General features: G+C 41.3%; 1 protein-coding gene across 2 annotated transcripts; it reads left to right on the forward strand.

Moving 5' to 3' along the window:
- The first annotated feature begins 374 nt into the window (after positions 1-374).
- On the forward strand, positions 375-17,288 carry CRKL (CRK like proto-oncogene, adaptor protein). 2 transcript variants are annotated; one of them, XM_062504369.1, is made up of 3 exons: positions 375-1,129; positions 4,245-4,707; positions 13,367-17,288. In XM_062504369.1, exons 1-3 carry the CDS (start codon positions 816-818, stop codon positions 13,499-13,501), a joined length of 912 nt encoding a protein of 303 aa, XP_062360353.1. In that variant the 5' UTR covers positions 375-815; the 3' UTR covers positions 13,502-17,288. The 2 variants fall into 2 exon arrangements, with proteins under 2 accessions (XP_062360353.1, XP_062360354.1); XM_062504370.1 differs by having other exon boundaries at positions 4,254-4,707.
- The last annotated feature ends 596 nt before the right edge of the window (positions 17,289-17,884 follow it).

The raw sequence follows: 17,884 nt of genomic DNA on the forward strand, positions 1-17,884 counted from the left end.
CGGCACCAAGGGGAGAAGTCGTGCCCAGAGGGATGGGGAGAAGATGAAGGGTCCCCCCCAGATACCTTAAGGCCAAGGGCTGGGGAGTTTCTGGGGGCGACCCGCGCCAAAGCGCGCCTGCAGCAGCGAGGGAGCCCTGCCCTGGTGAGGGGATGCGGCTGCCCCGCTCCCCTGGCGGCCGGGACGGGGGCACTGGGACCCGGGGCACGAAACCCGGCCCGGCCCCTGAGGCGGGCGCGGCCCCGCGCCGCCGCCGCCGCCATGGCGCGTGCGCGGGGCGGTGTCTCGGAGCGTTCGCGCGGCCCAGAGCAGCCGCCATTTTGGAGCTCGGCTCGCGAGGGGAGGAACCCGCGGGGGGACGCGGCGCCCGGCGCTTCTGCCTTCCCCGTCCCGCCCCGAGCCGGCTCCGCTCGCCGCTTTCACGGGCCGTGTGTCCGTGTCAGCCTCCGCTGCTCTTCGTCCACCCGCCTGGCCGGGCCCGCCGCAGGCCTGAGAAAGGCGGGAAGGATGCCCTGCACACCCCGCCGCTGAGGGAAACTCGGGGGCCCTGCGCGCCGCGTCTGGCCAGCCCCACCCCAGCCGCTTCTCGGCCCTTTGCTTCCAGCGGCACGGAGCTTCCTTCCCTCTTATCCCCCTTGCCCTGGGTTCCCTTTCTCCTGGACTAGGCACGAGCCGCTTCCCTCTCGCCCCCAGCCCCCTCCGCCTCCCAGGCCTCTCTGCCCAGGCCTCCCGTTCTCCGGGTCTCTTCCTCCGCCTGGGCCTTCGGGCTCCTCACCTTCCTTCCTCCCTTTCCTTCCCCTTCCCCGCCCGGAGCCATGTCCTCCGCCGCTCGTTTCGATTCGTCGGACCGCTCCAGCTGGTACGTGGGCCCGGTGTCCCGGGCGGAGGCGCAGACGCGGCTGCAAGGGCAGCGGCACGGCATGTTCCTGGTGCGGGACTCGTCCACCTGCCCGGGGGACTACGTCCTCTCGGTGTCCGAGAACTCCCGCGTTTCCCACTACATCATCAACTCCCTGCCCAACCGCCGCTTTAAGATCGGCGACCAGGAGTTCGAGCACCTACCCGCTCTGCTGGAGTTTTACAAGATCCACTACCTGGACACCACCACCCTTATCGAGCCCGCGCCCAGGTGAGTGTCCCCCGCCCCCGCCACACCGCGTGGCGCGAGGAGGCGAGACCTGTACAGGTGTCATAGTCCTGCCCAGTAGCTCCGGGAGCCTGGCACTGGGTGTAGATGCTATGAATAAATACTAAGGAAACATTCGTTGGTAGCACTGGGCCTTCTTAATGCTCTGGATCTCACTGACAATTAAAAGTGTTGCTCTTTCGGTCAAATTATCCACGGTCCCTGTGCTGACCTTGTGTGTGAAGGTACTATGTACCTCTACCAGGCTATGATTGCCTTAAAAGAGGGTGTGGTCGCCCGTCACCCTGTGTTGCCCTTTTCTTCTAGTATTATCTTTCCGTTCCGAGAGTGGTTGAGAAGCTGGTTCGCCAGTCTCCTCCGTGATTGAAGTATAGCCTCTGAGCTTAGTTTGCTGTCTATCCCTGCAATGATTACAATAGAGCTGGCTTTTATGTGATTAGACTGCTTTGCCCTGTTAAGTCAGCATTAATACATTCTAGGGCAGCATTTCCCAAATTTCTAGAGTGGCGTTTCTGCGCCAAAAAAATGTAGAACACTTATTTCTCACAGTTTGCTTATAGCACTGTTCATCTATATCTGCATATACCATACACTTCACTGAGAAATGCTGTTCTAGGAGGATGGGAAAATGTGACTTGGCTACGAGTGCCTTCTTTGTCCTGGTCCCAGCATGGGACATACCTGCAACATGCATCAGTAAACTGCTTATGAAGAACCCTACAATATATTCCTCACTTTAATTAATACAGCCTTTCACAGTATCTTTTGTCAAAGCTTTTAGGCCTCCTGGATAGAATAAGATGAAATTAAATAAGAGAAAAGTAGTGACATATTTAAAAAAATCCAAATTGGTTCACTTCTGAATTCTGCATTTTAATATCTTACTGTCTACTGATTTTGCAGATCAGCAAGTTCTTAGGAGGGAATAACTTTGAGGTTTATAATCACTATTGAACCTTGGCATAGACCAGTACTTAATTACAGTCACTTGTCAAAGATTGGCAATAGCTTGTCAAGTTGAAAAACTCAAGTATTCAAAAGTAATTCTGAAAAGCTGTCAAGTGGTGGGCAGGATGTGATAGAAAGCACAACCTTCAGGAACTCTTCAAGCTGCTGGTAGCCTTTTGGGTATGATTTCATATAGATGAAAATAAAATCGTTTTCACCATTGCAGGAATGCTTAAATGGAGCTGCCCAGTGTTATATGCATGCTTAAACTTGTGGAGAGTTGGGAAGGAAAAAAAGTCTTATGCTGAACCAATCTTCATGCTTATCTCTGTTCTCCAGCCTGGAAACTCTTGAACCTTTCTGGATGCAAAATCTTGTTCTTAATTAGTTATGGCCATGACTGACTTGGCTTTCTCAAAGACCTTTAGAACTTAGAGCTGGTTGGACTTCCACACTTGGTATTTGTTATGATCCTGTGTGAAATGTTCTGTGAACATTTTAGTACCACCTTGTTTTCAAGGTTTTGTTTGCATATTCTTCTCTCATCCCAGAGACAGATTTGACCTAACCTGCTGTGAATTGGCAGACGTTTTTTTTACAGCTACAAATGGGATCGACTAGGTGTTTTTACTTAGCATGATTTTTTGTTAAAACTCTGAGAAAAATCAATTATGTGGTTGATGGTTTCACATTCTGTGCAAAGGAGACTTCCTGCTGCAAGAGGGAGGATGAAAGGTAGCATTTCCAGATGTTTGGTTTTTTTATTTTTTGTTAATGGACTAGATTTAGAATAGGGGTGGCGAGGTACGTGCCTCAGAACTGTTATGCTAATTCTTATTTCTCTGGCATTTTCCTGGGCAAATTGTTTTCTGATGTTTGTCCTTCTGAAAGTTACTCATTCTTATAATTTCATAAAGTACAGTCTGAAAGGTGGTCTCTATATAGAGCCATGCAGTACTTCTAGATCTTGAGGATGACATCTTAAACTTTTAAAACAGTTGTAAATGGACCATTTTAAACTTTCTGTTTGTTTTGCATCTTTAGTAATGAGCTCTGACCATCCTTGCTGATGTTCCTGAGCTCTTGCATGTGCAGAGCAATTGCTCCTTGAAGGGTTCCCTCTGTCCCCCTGCTTTGGCTGCAGCAGGGTGTCTGACAGATGGAATTTCTTTCTCTTCAGGGCTTCTGGCATATCTTGCAAAAAATCACAGGGATGTGACTTCCATGGTATTTTGCAAGTAGCAAAAGAGAATTGAAGAAGGCTAATGACATGCATTCTTGCTATCATAGCTTAGATAATAAGTATCTGTGGTGGCCTATATCCATTAAGGGGTTTTTTTTTTTTGACAGCTGCTTTGAATAAGATGTATAACATTTACGGTGAAAATAGTGAACACATGCTTATTTGATGGACAATCTTATATATTATTACAGACAACAAAGTGACTGTATTTGACAAATGATGGACATAGTAATAAAAATTATGTAAATAAATTAAAGATAATATGGCTAATAGGCAAAGGAATATTTATAGAAGGCTAATCTTTTTTTTTTTCCTTAGTACCATCTTATGAGTGGATGGAAGTATTTCATACTGTCTTTATGAAGATGTCATACCATCTTACCTTTGTTCCCTTTTTCCTCTACAGTGCTTCTAGTCTACCATTTACTTACCAAATTCTTTAGAAGTGGATGCAGTGAAGTTAAAAGCAAAATAAAATTATTTTGATAACTTCGGAGGTGGCGAGGGACTCTTGGAGAGATTCACAGCTACATTTTTATGTATTGCCCTTCTACCTCAATCACCCAAATAGTCTTAATTTGGTTTTCTGTACCATTACTCTCATAACTTAACATCTTCACAACAATCAGGAACAGGTGACTGAAGATTTTTGCATTATTTCCTCCAGTTTTCTGCATCCCATGATAGAGTATTTTGGGTTTCTGGGGAAGCTACTTTGGGTATTTAAGTAACTATTTGAGAGTGTGAGTTACTCATGAAATGCCTCACAGCGCTACCAAACCAATACCTTTGTTACAAATCCAAGTAAGTAACTCCTTTCTAACTGATGTTCCTACTGCAAACCTGGTACTTAGCTTTGTTACTGGAAACACAAACCAATAGCTATTACTTTTACCAAATCTTCAGGTATCCAAGTCCACCAATGGGATCTGGATCTGCCCCTGCCATGTCCACTGCAGAAGAAAACGTGGAGTACGTTCGGACTCTCTATGACTTTCCTGGCAACGATGCTGAGGATCTCCCGTTTAAAAAGGGCGAGTTACTGGTAATTGTAGAGAAGCCAGAAGAACAGTGGTGGAGTGCCAGAAACAAGGAAGGTCGGATTGGGATGATTCCTGTTCCTTACGTAGAAAAGCTAGTCAGACCTTCTGTTGGGAAGCATGGAAACAGGAATTCCAACAGTTACGGTATTCCAGAACCTGCCCATGCTTATGCTCAGCCTCAAACCGCAACTCCCCTTCCCTCAGTATCCAGCACACCTGGAGCAGTGATCAATCCTCTGCCAAGCACACAGAATGGACCAGTCTATGCCAAAGCTGTCCAAAAGAGAGTACCCTGTGCTTATGACAAGACTGCGCTGGCATTAGAGGTAAGTTTTTCCTCCAGTCTCAGAGTTTTCAATTGCCTTGTGAAGGAAGAAACTAAAAATTGTTATGGTGAAGTTGGTGTGGATGACTTCATGTGGAGTCTGCTTATTTATGTCAAAGGATTGAGAAGTTAGGTTACATTCTGAAGAAACATCCACAGGAATTGCTTCATCTATACCACTTCCTTTGAGAAAATGGCCTAGTAAGTAACTTTAGGACCTGTATTTTCCCTCCCTTCTTGCATGTTCAACTGTGCAAATGTTACAAGGGTAGCAGAGTGCACACATGCTGAAGAAGTGCTAGGGAGAGGATGGCTTTGCTTCTCCACCTAATCTTGGGGAAGGAAAGAGATGTTTCATTAATCATTGTAGAGTTCCAGGCCAAGAACTGACAGCGGCATGCTCCAGAGAAAGGTAAAGATTGCTGGCTGATACACGTAGTGTTTCTGATCCTCTGCTGTGAGATGCACTTGAAGATCTTGTGCTGAGAGCTGAAATCTGGGCAGAATGTATCAGAAATACTCTAGTCCCTTTTACTTTGGTTTTCAAAAATGGAATTTGAGAAACACTAACATCTAAACTGGGGGTGAGGATTGTAATGTAACCTCTACAGTGCTGCAAGTTCCTGTGCTTGCTATTGCATTTGTAATTTTATTTTTATTAGAGATAATATTGTAAAATTTCAGAGCGTTATTCTGTAAATAGTAAAGAATTCATATAATACTTCTAGTTTAACTGGAATAAATGATCAGTAAATGATTGACTGGAAGAATATTTTCAAAGCTGTATCCAGAAGACTAAGATTGGTACTTTAACACTTAAATGATACTGAAAGCTAGTTAACCTGTCATTCAAAAATGTCTCTCCTGAAAAAAGTGAAATCTGAACATGCTGCAGTACTTGCAGGAACAACTGCAAGCAAATAAGCATAGAAAGCACCAACATTTTAGCAAGTAAAAGAACAATGGTCTTTAAAATACTTTAGAACTTTTCCTATTGTTTTTGCTCAGTTGCTTTGCAAGTTAAAGCTGTTACCTGTGGCTGATACTTTTGACTGAAATTTGGAAGGATATATTTGTGACTTCCCATTATTCAGAGTGCTCACCCTAATTGTTTCACTCCTGTATTTGTAAGACAGGTGGTTACTCTTATGGGGTTAAAAGTTAAATATGAATCACTGGAATTTCTTTGTCTTGTGAAATCTGGCAGCTTGTTATTTGTGAGCAGTGTGTGAAAATTATCATAGTGTAAATTCACTGCCAACTGCACTGTATGGAAGACTCCTGCTAGAACTACTCATGCTTCTGAAAGCAAAGCAAGGCAAGCAATTGATTTTATGTTATCAGTGTGTCATGGAATTACTTCGGGGAGCTTGCATTGCTGCAGGATAGCAGAACCACTTGGAAGGTTGCTCCTCACATACAGACTTTTCTGACTTGCCCTTTAAGTGACCTAGTTAGTTAACCCCATCAGTTTAGCTACTCTAGGATACCAGTAGGATTCATTCTCTGGCCAACAAATAGGTTTGACATGTTTTGAACCTTCAACTTACTGAAGTTTTGTTTGAGAGATTCTTCTCATCCTCTAAGCACTTCCTGCCTCACGTTTTTGTGTCTCTCAACACTGGCATATTTTGTCTTCCCATGCAGTCTGTTTTCTTTTCAAATGTACCTCATCCACACTGTGGCTTCTCAAGAGGCTTCAGAAGCAGAATTCTGGGAACTGCTCTACATTTTCATTGAAATCAGCGATTGCAGCTTCTCCATATCCATCCATGTATAGGGAACTTGAGCAATTTCATTATAGCAGCATTTTTTGTCACATGGGCTGTTCTTAAAGAATAGTGGCTTTTCATGATTTTCCTTTAGTTTGCCAAACACCTGCGAGACCCTGTAAAATATTTAATCCCAGCCTTGTGAGGGCTCTACACATTACTAAATAAACGGAACCATTTGAAACTTCTGTTTTGTAAGACTACTGAAAGTTGTGTTGGACAAAAAAACAGGTTATGGGAGCATTTTGGGGAAGAAAGTTAATGGTGTTCTTTCATGAAAATATTATTTGACAGTTCTGCACCTCAGTGTAGGTGTAGCTTAAGTGGCAGTTCAGCTTGTACAGGTAGAACACCTTGTGAGTGTAATTACATGGGTGCTGATTGTGCCATCTCACTTAAACTGATAATGGAACATGAAGCAAAATATCTGTTTGCTGGCTGTAGCCTTGTGTGGTCAGCACACAGACAGTACTTAAAAGGAAGAGAATAGCATCTGGAGTAAATAAAGCCATGGCATAGTAATCTGCTCAACTTCCTTTTATGTGGAGCGATGTCATTCTTCTTGGTTCAGTTTGAAAATGGGACAAGCTCCCTGCCTGCACGTCCAGTGTTTCCATTGTACACTACTATTTTCAGAAGCTGACAGAATTTTTCTTTAAGAAAAATTAAAAATTTATAGCCTGTTACAGAGAAGTTTGTTTTGTAGCGAGTTTTGTTGTTTTTCTTAATTTCTTACATGAAAAATGTAAGTGACCAAGTGACTATTCTACAGAAAATCTGAAACAAGATCTGATAGGTTGGATAAAGGTGAAGGATTCAACTGGTGAATTTTAAATTGTGCCAATTTAAAAGCAACTAGAATTTTATTTCTGTAGGATACTAGTCAATAGGGCATTTATTTTTGCCAAGCTAAGTTTGAGTTTGTTTAGCATTACATAGAATCACAGAATGGTTTGGGTTGGAAGGGACCTTAGAGCTCCTTTCATTCCACCCCCTGCCATGGGCAGGGACACCTTCCACTATCCCAGGTTGCTCCAAGCCCCATCCAGTGTTGCCTTGGACACTTCCAGGGATGGGGAGTTCACAGCCTCTCTGGGTAACAATACTGGTGTTACTGAAGTTACTAATACCTAAGTGTTAACTCGACCCTATTGTGTTATATACTCTACCTCTGTTCTCTGAAATAAAAAATTAAGTTACAGTCTGTTTATAGGCTAAAGTAGTAGTTCTAAGTATAGACACTATCTCAAAGCTTACAGCTGGTGGTACATGTAATTTTGTGCATCTCCCCGCACCAGGGAACTTCTAGTAAAGCCTACAATAAATTACATGTATTTCTAAGATTTACATATGCTTTTGTCTGTTGAATTACTTTAGCAGTTCAGATTTAATGTTTTTAATGAACGTTAAATTCTACAGGTTGAAGATTGTAGCTTCTCACTACAACTAACTTCATTACTCATATGTGTAGAATTTGATGGGTACTGCATTAAAAAACCCCAAACCACTAAACAAGCAAGCTACAAAATAAAAACCACCAAACCCAACCCCTAACCAGAAAGCTCCACAGCCAACGAGACAGATCTGTTTCTTTACTTGTGTACTTCTTGCCAAGAAGCTATTTCCTTCCTTTCTGGTGATGTAGAGGAAGGGTATGAAGAACGGGGTTACAGCGTCCTGTGCTTGCTGGGACCAGAGCTCTGCACCACAGGGTTATGCACTGCTGATCTTCAATCCTGCTGATTACTGTGGGAAATCTAGGAGGGCAGGCCCATGTTCAAAGCACTTACACTTTAAGAAGGCGATTGATTTGATAAGAGCAGAGACTCTTTGGCACTGTTACTGTGATACAGAGCAGCAAAGTCTACCTGAAAGCTTCCCAGCCTTTAAAAACTTGCAGTAATTCTATAGCCAGTCTGTTAGCAACAGTGTGTTAATGAAGCCTTGTTTCAAACTGACAAGCTGTAACCAGGACATGAACAACAACTTTTATATTCACTTATAAAATGGAATGAAATAGGGTAAGAAACCAGACAATGGGAGACCAGCAGCAGCCACCAGATTTATACTTGTTGTGTTTAAAAAATGCTTCTTAAATATATCACCAGTGCTCTAATCAGGGTCATAGTTAATTTTGAAGGTAGCAGTGTTTCAGTAGAGTTCGTCTCCAGAATTCACTTGACAGTGTTACAGAATCAAAGTTATTTTTTTCTTTTTAAAAAGAGTTGCACTGTGTTTTTGAAAATTTTCATACCAGTGTTGCCTTTTTATAGACTCGTGTCAGCATTATAGTGTTAAGTAGTTCATCCTTTTGTGAAGTAGCAATCATAAAAGTGTATGTTTGCTAATACAGAGTTAACCTGTCACTGAAATGTTTTGGTGAAAGAAATGTCCATCCACCATAATTATATAACTGACTTACAGTATTTCTCTTGAACTTGTTACAATTAGGTTACAGTTAACTTTTTCCCTCTTCAAAGGAAAGCTGAGACAAGTAGGCCAAAATGTGCTAGCAGTAGAACTTTCTTAATTAGGAAATTAGGCTACTTCTTACAGTAGAAAACAAGCATTGTTTTTTTCTTAAGCCAAGGAAACTTAGCCTCGCTGTGTTAAACATTAAAATGCATCTAACCCACAAAGTCTGGATTTTAAGGAAAGTATTGATCCTATATTTATGTAGTGTGAATTGTTGATCAGGGAACTTTGGTTGCTATAACTGTTGAACTGAAAGTGAGCTCTCCAGATTCTGTACAGTCACGACAGTGGCTTGATCTGAAGGAGACAGGCTACCACCACGTAATGAAAAGCAGCACTTTCTTAATGCTGTGACCCCTACTCTGACACTTTTCCTGGCTCTTGGTGAAATGCAAAGTTCCTTTGTTTTAATCTGTTCCTAGGTGAGGCCAGGTTAATTGCTTCTAGCACTTCCACATTTCTATGTTGCCCTTGAACCTCCTTTCATGCCTCAAGAATGGATGAAGCTTTTCCTCTGAATTGTTTGATTCTCCAGTTTGGGCACCACCTGTGTTCTGGCCCAGAACACCACAAGTGAAGGATAATTAAGCTGTGCTTTTAGCCTGGTGCTTTCTTGGATGTTCCAATACATAGAGCACCAGCTCTGCTCCTTCAGTGTCCTTTTGTCCTGTTTGCAGAGTGGCTGAACTCTGTCTGTCTTGTGTAGCTCCTCAGTTTGGGGACAATAGGCTATAGGTATTTTCTCAGTGCTGGACCTTGTCTGTTCTTTTCCAGACAGGCAGCTGGCCTGAACAACTGTTCTAGTTTTGGTATTCATGTTAGTGTAACCAAAGAAGGTGAGCTCTGACACTAATTAGGATAATGACTGAGATTCAACACCCTGTAGATTCCAGAGAGCAGTGTTTCCTATAGCACTGACCCAGTGGGCTAAAATGATGGTTTAGAATTTTAATGCATTTTTATCTCCTTAAACTTACACTACAGAACTTTATCAGCCATACAACTATTAACGTACAATTGTTGAAATATCTGTAAAACTCACTGAATTGGTTGACTAAAATGGCTTGCAGGAAGCCTTTTGCAGAGTATGAATCATCTTCAGATGGAACACAGGTACGGAAAAGTCTAGAGGGAATGAAGTAACCTTTCTGACTGGCATGTTCCAGACTGGCTTGTGTTTCCCCAGGGCTTTGAATTCATGCTCTAACAAGGACATAATGAAAGATGCTATCTAAAATACATTTTGATCTGTATCACTTGGGTGTAACCAAGTGGCTGCATTTCAGAAGTGTTACTCATCTCAGCAGTGATAGGTCAATCCTGGTGTGCTTCACTACTGAATTAACATTTCTGAGAGATGCTGAGTCTAAGGAAGTGTTCTCCTCCTCTATAGATAAGGGCTATTAGCTGTCCAGGGTCATACAGGAAGTTTGTGGCAGAGATGAGAATAGAACCAGGTCTCCTGACTGTGTCCTGTGCCTAATCATAAGACAATTCTTCTGACTGTCTTAAAATATTCTCTGAAAAAAAAAGTGTGTTAAATAATTTTAGTGGGAGATTGCACTTCAGCTGACCGTGTTATACATGCTTTAAAAGGCATTTACAAAATAATACTTTTACTGGGGGGAAGAATACATAGAAGTACTAGTTGACCAGATTTTTCTGGACAGTTTTGAAATTAAGGTCTTTAAGATAAGATCCATGAGTTAGTCTAGAATGAAATCAAGGTTCCTGCACCAAAACCTTATTTCAACATGCTGTTTAATTTAGTCTTGTCAGGGAAACTACATCTTTAAAATAATATAACACAAGAGGATATTCAGCAGCTTTCATTTAAATAAAAACTCTCTTAAAAAGAGTAGAAAGTTATTGCAAATTAATTTACTATTCCAGTGGTTCTTGGCATATGGCAGTATGTTTTGAGTTGTTTTGTCAGCCAGCTGTCTTTAGTGGCAGATGCTGGTGTGCAGCAGCTTTGCCCACCCAGCAGCATAAAGGACATTTTACATCATTAATCTGCAGGGCAGTTTGTTGCAATGCAATAGGAGACATATTTTAAATATTCTTTTCACTCAGCTGAAGCAAGATTTCCAAACCTATTCACATTGTGAAGTCTTTCGGAACCAAGTTGAAGAATATCTGTTCTAGAGCTTCAGAATGAATAATGGTTTGATCTCTACAACACATGAACAGAATTACATTGTCAAACTCTGCAAAAACGTTCATGGCTTTGGTTCAAATGATTTTTTTAAGAGGAAGGGGTTTGAGAGTGGGTTTGGTTTATGGTGCAGTGCAAATGCAACTCATTTGCTTTAAACTGTTGTGATGTTGGCTGCATCTTCCTCAGCTCGGGCCTAGAATTTGGAACTTAGATCTGTCTTCGAGGGTTATTTAAATGTAGCAGTGTAACACTGATTATTTATAGATGTTATCAGCCTTTTCCTAAAGAGACATTTGCTCGGTTCCTGTTTAGGTCATCTTGCTACTATTTAAGGCTTTCTTGAGTGATAAGTCTGACAAATTGTGCTTTTTAGCAAATATACTGTTAGAGCATGCTGCAGCAGGCCCTGGAGAGATGAAAAGCAGTTGGGTGAATTCTGTGTGTACATGCAGTGTTTAACTTGTTTAAGTGCTTAATTCTGTATGCTGGCTTCATGTTTGAGTTTAGGAACAGCATATAGAAAGACATCCATTTAGGAAAATAATATGGCCTCAGTTATAGCCTAAGAATTTAAGGGAGTTCAAAGGGTTTTCTCCTCTCTCAAAAGCACAAGATTACAATTGTTCCAAGTGAGACAGTCTCAAATATGAGGGGCAGACAGGACAATGACATCCAAATTAGTAGACAAAAAGTAGGGAAGGCAAAGCAACACATAAGGCTTAAATCTCTTGAGAATAGTTTCAAAGTTCAACAAATTTCATTTTAAGAGACATAACACTGAGTGACTGACTGCCAATGAGTTTATTGTAGCACGTTCAATTTCACTTAAGGGTTCTTGCTTCTGTGTGATCCTCAAAAATACCTGTTACAGTAATGGCAACTGGTTTAAATGGGCTTCACATAGTCTGGTGACATGCACATCATTGTGTATAAACTCAGGGCTTTTTCTTTAACATAAAATATACAGGTCTCACCTGAAAAGTTTAAGGATGTTGGCCAAGGGGCCTATCTGCATCTGGTCTGAATTTTAATACTGTTTTGAAAATGTAGACAAATTGTTTTACATACTGTATCAATGTCTGTTTTTTTCCTTAAATAGGATTAAAGCTGGTTTCCTTTGAGTTTCACAGCAGTAGTTTGGTAACTGAGACTCAATTACAAACACTTCGGACCTAGTTTGGGAAAGAAACAAACTGTTGGGCATTGGTCATGGGCTGGTTCTACTTTTTCTGAAATTAGTTTTTCGTTGCTAATGTCACTTTTCTAATATTTACTGTAGTTACCACACAGAGTCAAATTACTAAACAGGAAGGGAGGGGGAAAGTTAGAGAGCTGCTGTAACAGGCTGTGTGTTCAGCTCCCTTGAAGCATCTCAGGGAGAACGAGTATTTAGCTTCTCTTAAACACTCTTGTCAGTTTGGATATTTCACTTAGTAAATTGTCCTAATCCAGATTAAATACAGGTGTTGAACAGTAAGAGTATAATTTATCATCATTTGGGCTGTTGTTTCTTGCTTGATCATAGTTGAGACTGCTCTCATTTTTCACTGCCAGATAGGAAAAGAATGGTCATGGTAGGAAAGGCCTGACATGTCATCATTCCTGCTTCAAATGCTTTGACAGGAAGAAGATTTATTTGTGAAAATCACAAATAAAGCTAGAATCTACCTCTACTACTAAAAAAAAAAAAATAAAAAAAAAAGTTTGAGATTGCTTTTCCCCACTTTGGAAGTGTACCATTATTTTAGAAATTACAGAAGGTTCTTAGACTGTGATCATCGGAATTAGAACTTCAAGTAATGGTTTCTTTGCCTTAGGAATCTCTCTTTGAAAAACTACATTTCTTTTTAAGTCAGATGCTGCTTAAACTAGTTCCAGTACTATGCTCTTTTGAAAGGATGTGACTCGATGTGACTCATCACTCATGGTAGCTTTACTGATGTGAATTTCTGTCTAAGCTAAAGATACTGTTGCATGAAGCTGTAAGCTCTCCTATAAAAAGAGGTGTAGTTCAGTAATCTTTAAATATACTGGTAATTAAGAGTCTCAGAGCACAGACAACATCATTATGTTTAGCAACAAAGTGGTGGTAGTGTAGTCAGTAAAAGTAACTTTTCAGTTGAACCTTCTGCCAAGAAGAGGGCAAGATTCCTTTCCCTATGACGGGCTTGTTTGTGATGTTGTTTTGATTTGTATCAGAGGTGAGAGTCCCTTATGTGTGATAAGGTTGTTTTTTGTTTCTAATTCCACAGGTTGGAGATATTGTGAAGGTTACAAGGATGAACATAAACGGGCAGTGGGAAGGAGAAGTCAACGGTCGAAAAGGGCTCTTCCCTTTCACACATGTCCAGCTATTTGACCCTCAAAACCCAGATGAGAACGAATGACTCCCTCTGCCCAATTTACACTGCTGCTTCATTTTCCTGGCTCTCATTAGTATTGTTTGAGGTGGGATGATGACTTAATGGCACATTGCTAGCATTGCCCATTTTCCAGCTTGCTGCAGTTTGACAGTTCTTTTAATATACATTTGGAATACATACAGCTGAAGTCACTGCCTGACCTTCAGACCATAGTTGCATCATCCAGAAGTTAGTTTCACTTTTAAAACTTTATTGGGCCTTAAGCTGGAGAAGACAGAACCGGAATATAGCAGAGAGGTGTGGGGAAAAACCTTTCCTGTTGAGAACTTCTGTGGACTTTTTCTCGTTTACTCAGTAGGAAGAGCCCTAATCTTAGGTCAAGACATGCAACTCATGCATTACTGCCCAACAAAAAGCAACAACAAAAATGCAATTTTAGAACTGAAAAAAAGATTTAGTTTTGAAACTACCTGTCCTAAGGTAATACATTTAAATTGATGGTTTCTTTAAAGGACAATAATTGGAGCTTATGTATTCTAAGCAGTTGTATTAGACACTGCTCTTTTCTGTTACTCTGAAGCTTGTTGTTGACCTTCTTGAAACAGTGTGTGTTAAATGCAAATAACCATTGATTGAGCTGCATTTAAGCTGAAGCATTTATTTATAAGGCAACCTAGGAGGGGTTGATACTTGTACCTTGGTTTTGACATATTTAATGCATTTCTGTTGATTTTTGCAAGCACTAACTGTAGAAAGTGAGCTTTGAGGGGAAACACTTTGGCCTGCTCTACATACAGCTCTTCTGCAGTGTTGAAAGTGTAGTGTTACTAGTGCAGTAGTGCTTGCCACCAAGCTGTTACTTGGTATTCAGGTCAGATTGCCACGAGGAGTGGGACAGAAGAACTTGGTAAAGACCGATAAAATCCTCTTATTTAAACATTTAAAGACCTTTTATATCCATTTCTTTGCAGGCTCCCTGCTCGCTCCAAAGTTTCCTAGCTATGCCAGCTCCAGCTCATCAAAAGCTCCTTTTTAAACACAGTACCTTTTTACCAGGGTGTCTGTGTTGCTGTCCTTCTCTTCCAGAGCTGCTTTCATCTTCTTTTTCCCCTTCCTTCTTTTCCCTTGCTTGTATCTCAAATCGTTTGCATGCTAACTTCTTATTGATTTTTTTTTTTTCCCTTCCTAAGGCACTGGCTCTGGTTTATATATGATCCAAGTCCCTCCCCCTCCCAGTATCCTCTAGAAAATGGTCAATTGGAGTCAGCTGCCTGGGTTCCCCCGTGTGATAATGCTGGTGCTGGAGGAGGCCACAGAGGTGTCTGTTACTAGTGTAGCTCCTTCCCTCTTTGTGTACCTGAGCTCTCCTGCTGTGGCTGCTGTGCAGCAGGGAGCTCTTGGCTGCAGCTGGGTGAGCGCTGTTCCTGCCCTGCGGGTGCTCAGCCTGAGCCTGGGTGCAGGATATGAAAGTGTAGGCACAGCGTGTGCCACCTTCTTCAAATGCTTGTTGTAGGTGAACTGGAATGCTCTTTTCAAAATGATGGAATGCTGAATTAACAGAACACATGTCTGCAAAGACACAGCTACAAAACCTCCCTTTTCAGACAGCCTGGTTAAGGCACACGTCCAGTGTGGAAGCTGGCAGGAAAAACAGCAGCTCCTATTTTTCAACTTTGGAAGTGTGTTGGCTGTAGTAAAATGAGAAACTTCAAACACCTGCAGAATGTCATCAGACCTTACAAATGTCTAATGATATAAACGTTGTCTTAAGTTCCAGCATGTTTTCTTGTGGATTTGTGTTGCTTGATCCTAATAAAAGCACGTTGTTGGTAGTTCATGTGGGAGTGCCATGAGATCCTTAGCTGGAAGGCACTGAAGAACTGCAGAAATGGCATTCACAAGCTGACATTCAAAATGCCAGGTTTTAAAGAAGTCTCTCCGTTCATCTATTAACTGTTTTCTGTAGTATTGATCAAGTGGCTGACAGTCTGGAAGTTCTTGTAGAGCATTTTACTGCCAAATTAACTGTGAAATAGAGTAGCATTGACTGAAGTGTTTGGTGCTGTAATTCTTGACAATAGGCATTGACATTTTGTCTTGCAAAGAAAAAGCTATGCAGTTCTCTTAACTAAAGAAGGTCATGCTTTTCCTGTGCCCCAACAATACTTGCACGTTTACTACACAGATTGTACTACTGAAAGTCATCTTCTGAATACAAACTGCACTAAACTCAGTCTGCTGCAGAGAAATCTTATTTCAGGCCTGACCTAGTTACAGGCAGCTCTTCAGAAGACTGATTGTAGAATTCTTCCTTTGCGTGGTAAATAAATACTGTGAGATTTGAGATCTTGAACATATCTTTTAACCTGATTTTTTTTTCACTGAAATAAACATTTTGACTCATCCCCTCATTGAGTAAGGTGTACGCTTTGAACACAAGCATTGTTTTAGGTTTAATTGTGTTCCAATACTGCAGAAAAGCAAAGTATTTTACCTTCAAAACTATGCAAAATTTGTGTGTAGTGGTATCTGATGCAAAGACAAGAATTCTTGAATTTCTATGAACCTGGTTTTAGGCCGTGAATGAACAGTGTTTCTCCAAGTAGCAGCGGTGTGGTTCAGGTATGTAAAATGTGGTTTCAATGTAGCATACTGACCAGCCTAAGCTGATTGTAACCTTGCTTCAAAATGTGTCTTGGCTATTTTACTATGAGACAAATATTTTCATATAAAGACTGCATTGGATCAGTGTGTGTTTCTCTTTGAAGGACTCTGGATTCTCAATCGCTTGTCGCTTGCTAACACATGTGCTGTCGTTTTATGAAATCTCTTAAATCTGAGTGATAATCTATCAGTGTAAATATTCTTGGGCGTGTAAGGTTACCTTGGTATGAAGCATGAGAGCCTACAAGTGATGGCTTCAATCTCTGCACCATTAAAGTTGTGCTTGCTTTGGAACTGGGAGCTGGTGTAATGACCTGGTGCCACAGTAGTCAACTATCACAAACGGCTTGGCTTCCTCCTGCTGTGTACATGTGTATATAGACATTGAAGCCTCTAACCAGTCTGAAAGTTTAAATGAAAACTCTTTTAATCAGTGTCCATCACTGGATAAGCGCTTATTTAATTCATGATTGTTTACAAATTGGGAAAGAATAAACAAAAGGGAATATCCTGTTTGGGTTGAGGCTCTGAAGAGCCTGAGCATTATTTTTGTAAAGGGAAAAACAGCATTCTTTGTGCCATTTCATGTGCCTGTAAAGTAATTTTTATATTGTATTAACATACTGGGAGTGAGTGGGCTGCCTTTGTTTTCTAGTCCAGTTTTCAAGCATTTTCCGCAATACCTGCATTTGGAAGTGAGACCTGCCTAAAAGACTGCCTTTTGGGACCAGTGAAAGTGTTCCTGTATAGTTGTCATTTTCTGTTTATTTGTGTTAAAGTGTATTTTGGGACAAGAATACAATTATTGCAGTGGGAAAGGTGGCCTTGCATTTGAGACAGTGTTCACTGTGTAAACTTTTAAACACAACATGTAATTTAAAGACCATGATCTTCAGGCAATAATATTAAGTGTAAGCTTTTAAAATTTATTTTGGGGATCATAGCTTGTTTTATTTTTTGTGCTATAAGATTAACAGTATTAAATGAATTATATTCTTAGAATATACGGAGTGTCTTTTCTTAAGATTAGTGCCTTTTTAATTTCTTACTCCACTTAATTCATAGAACTGGTCCCAACATCAAGCCACTGTGTTTTTTCCCCAATGCCCTGTTTGTACAGTCTAAATAAAACTTGCCTCAACTTACAGTATTATTTGTTGTCTTTAGTCTGAAAACCTTGATGGTAACAGCAGAGTGTTTAAGCCTTTACTCTGCCCTTACAATGCCCTGTTCTGTGGGTGAACAGAGTGTGCCAATGGAAGTTTTCCAGAATCAAAGGAAGAATTAAGCAGGAGAAAATGCTGTTGCCAGGCTGGACGATACTCTCCTGTTCCATCCTCATGCCTCTTCTCAGACAATACTGCTGGGCCCTGGAGGTTCACATGAAAAAGACACATCTTGGGTGACACGGATCACCACTGTCTCCTCTATCCCGGTGCCCGACATGTCTGTGCTCTTCTTGCTCTTCCACTGCTGTATTTATTGTGCTCTTTGGCCCAGGCTTTCAGGGCTCTCTGGAAACCATGATCTTTGTTTACTGTGATGCCCTTGACTGTGCTTGTAAGAATGACTGGTTTATGCAATGGATTGAATTATTATTATTGGTTGAGTAACTAAGGTGTAACCTTTACAGGCACTGGAGAGCAGGGACTGTGGCTCTGGCCCCTGCCACGAGGTGCTGCTGCAAAACATCAGAACCGTCTGGAAGTCAGAAGCCACGTCCTGGTCATCCTCTGCCTTTTT

This window comes from Cinclus cinclus, chromosome 17 (assembly GCF_963662255.1).
Source record: "Cinclus cinclus chromosome 17, bCinCin1.1, whole genome shotgun sequence".
In the NCBI taxonomy this organism is placed as follows: Eukaryota; Metazoa; Chordata; class Aves; order Passeriformes; family Cinclidae; genus Cinclus; species Cinclus cinclus.

What these genes read in the sequence shown, in the direction of transcription:
- CRKL (XM_062504369.1), top strand. Translation starts at nt 816, where the DNA reads ATGTCCTCCGCCGCTCGTTTCGATTCGTCGGACCGCTCCAGCTGGTAC. An exon ending in CTTATCGAGCCCGCGCCCAG is followed by an intron (nt 1,130 to 4,244) that starts GTGAGTGTCCCC and finishes CCAAATCTTCAG; the next exon opens with GTATCCAAGTCCACCAATGG. An exon ending in AGACTGCGCTGGCATTAGAG is followed by an intron (nt 4,708 to 13,366) that starts GTAAGTTTTTCC and finishes CTAATTCCACAG; the next exon opens with GTTGGAGATATTGTGAAGGT.